General features: G+C 52.1%; 1 protein-coding gene across 1 annotated transcript in view; it reads left to right on the top strand.

Annotated features, from left to right (window-relative positions):
• The window catches only part of RHPN2 (rhophilin Rho GTPase binding protein 2), a 74261-nt gene that overhangs the window by 41136 nt on the left and 30475 nt on the right, over nucleotides 1-2650 (top strand). The window contains exon 4 of the mRNA XM_003798430.3: nucleotides 1063-1138. Within this exon, the coding sequence (XP_003798478.1) occupies nucleotides 1063-1138 (76 nt within the window). The remainder of the gene's footprint in view (nucleotides 1-1062; nucleotides 1139-2650) is intronic.

The raw sequence follows: 2650 nt of genomic DNA, 5'->3' as shown, positions 1-2650 counted from the left end.
AGGGTCCAGCTTTCCCTCAGCCCACACGCGTGTCCTCGCCCCAGGGTCCAGCTTTCCCTCAGCCCACACGCATGTCCTCGCCCCAGGGTCCAGCTTTCCCTCAGCCCACACGCGTGTCCTTGCCCAGGGTCCAGCTTTCCCTCAGCCCACATGCATGTCCTTGCCCCAGGGTCCAGCTTTCCCTGAGCACTTGGGGGAGCCACACCCCTAGGCCGGGTCTCGCCTGCCTTTAGCACAGCCGTGCCATAGAGGCAGTTTCAACTTTCAGCTGCATTGTCCACTCACCCTGCCCCGCTTTGCTGACCTTCTCTCTGTGCTGGGCTGAGCAGCCTAAGGAGGTCTCTTGTTACAGGTCAGCAAGCTAAATAAATCCTTGTTTGCAAAATGCAGTTTGAGCCTGGTTCACTTCCTGTTGGCCCTGCCCCTAGGAATGTAGGCTTGGGGGGCACTCCCAGGGCGACCAATGTAGGCTTGGGGGGCACTCCCAGGGTTGCCAAGTGGTCAGTGAGAGGAGAGGAGGTAAGAGGGAAAGTAGCTGGCCAGCACCTGGCTCGGGGCTGGGACCTTAGTACATATAGGTGTCAGTTGGGGTCCCTGTCCTCATGGACACACCCCGAAGGAGCAGGGGCCTGTGAGACCAAGGTTGTGAGCACAGGCATATTGGAGAGCACTGAGAGGTGGGCCTCACCACAGGGAGGAGGGGGAGGAAGGGGAAGAGGATGGAGCTGGTGGCTGACAGCAGAGTCCCAGTGTACAAGCAGTCAGACCCTGACCCGTGACAGATTGTCAGCACAGGTGTGGAAGAAGTGTTGTGATTAGAGGGACAAATCAGGGTAGATGGCAGGGGGCCTGGCACACTACTCTAAGTCGTCCAGAGTCATTAGGAGCTGGGGCCAGTTTTAGAACAGAGAGAGAGGTGGGACCAGAGTCATGTCTGTGGAAAATGTACCTGTTCCCCAGCTGTGCTGGACGGCATGGGGAGCGGGCGGGGCCGGGGCAAGGCCGCGGGTTGTGAAGCGGCCTGGTTGGAGGTCCTCACCTGCCCTGTTGTGCTCTTTACAGGGAGGCATTTACCATTCCCCTGATTCCTCTTGGACTGAAGGAAACAAAAGATGTGGACTTCTCAGTCGTCCTCAAGGTAAATCTCAAAGCAGTGGGCACTGGACTCGGTGGGCACTGGACTCAGTGGGCATACAGAAACTGCATCCCTGAGGCTCAGTAGGCCAGGAGTCTGTCAATGACTGCGGGGTGGTCCTGAGCCCCCTCTTGGCCAGCTACTCCAGGGTTTATATATTTATTCCTCCTGTATTCTTGCTGTTGTCTTTGGTGACTTATTTTTTGAGACAGAGTCTTACTCTGTTGTAGAGTGCTGTGGCATCATAGCTCACAGCCACCTCAAACTCCTGGGCTCAAGCGATCCTCCTGCCTCAGCCTCCTGAGTAGCTAGGACTATAGGTGCACACCACCACACCTGGCTAGTTTTTTCAATTTTTTTTTAGCAGAGATGGGGTCTCTTGCTCAGGCTGGTCTCTTAATTCCTAAGCTCAAGCAATCCATCCACCTGGGCCTCTCAGAGTGCTGGGATTACTCTTGTGCCCAGCCTGATCACTCTTTTGAAAAGTAATCGGTGAGTATTTTGGGAGCTTCTGCACTTGACCTTGTTTTCAGACAGAGACTCACGGTCTGCTTGAGCTAAGTTGGGCCTTTTTGACCACAGCTTTGTTTACATCCAGGTCCTAGTCCCTGAGTTTGGGATGTACTTGGGGATTGGAGACGGGAAGTTCGTGGTGTTTCAGGGCTCGGGTGCACTCAAAATTTGATTTTCTGGCTGGAAAGCAAGTCTGGAGCAGCAGCTTTTCAGCAGGCTTTCACAGGCCTTCAAAACTTTTGAATGCTATGTGCCAGCAGTCGGCGGGGCTCTAAGCAATCCAGGTGTCTGTGGAATGTCTTTGGATGCTTTTGTAGACGTTTCTTTAAGATTTAGTTGGTTGCTCAGTGTCAGCCCTTGCAAGAAGGGGGGCCCTTCAAAGGGAGGCTTTCTTGGAGAAACTTAGGAATTTTATGGGCGTTTCTAAGGGTCCAATTAGATCACATGCTGAATTCCACATTAAAGCAAGTGAAAAAATACCACATATTGTGGGCACGACCAGCTGCTGTTCAGCTGAGTTTCCAACCATGTCATTTTAGCTTGAAAGGGACTCCACAGATGTCAATCATACAAAAATGAGAACGTTTGGGGGGCCATTCTGTTTTTTCCCTTCCACATTTGTGTTTGAGAGAAACACAGGCAGCTGGTCCAGCCACGTAATGAGGACAATTCAATTTAAAATCGGCCCTGTGCGTCCATGTGATGGCTTATGACAAGTAAAGCATCATGATGTGATTTTGTTCTATTGTATTTTTTTAATTATTTTTATTTCTTTGCAGCTTTTGGCCGTGGCTGGGTTTGAACCCGCCACCTCTGGCATATGGGGCCGGTGCCCTACTCCTTTGAGCCATAGGTGCTGCCCCGATTTTGTTCTATTTTAAAGAATTGGACTTTAAAGTGGCTATATTTAAAGAAGAACCATCGGCTCAGCACCTATAGCTCAAGCTGCTAAGGCGCCAGCCACATACACCGGAGCTGACGGATTCAAATCCAGCCTGCGCC

This window comes from Otolemur garnettii, unplaced genomic scaffold, assembly GCF_000181295.1.
Source record: "Otolemur garnettii isolate 467f Iridium unplaced genomic scaffold, OtoGar3 scaffold00135, whole genome shotgun sequence".
Taxonomy (NCBI): domain Eukaryota; kingdom Metazoa; phylum Chordata; class Mammalia; order Primates; family Galagidae; genus Otolemur; species Otolemur garnettii.
This window is presented reverse-complemented; position numbering and strand designations above follow the sequence as displayed.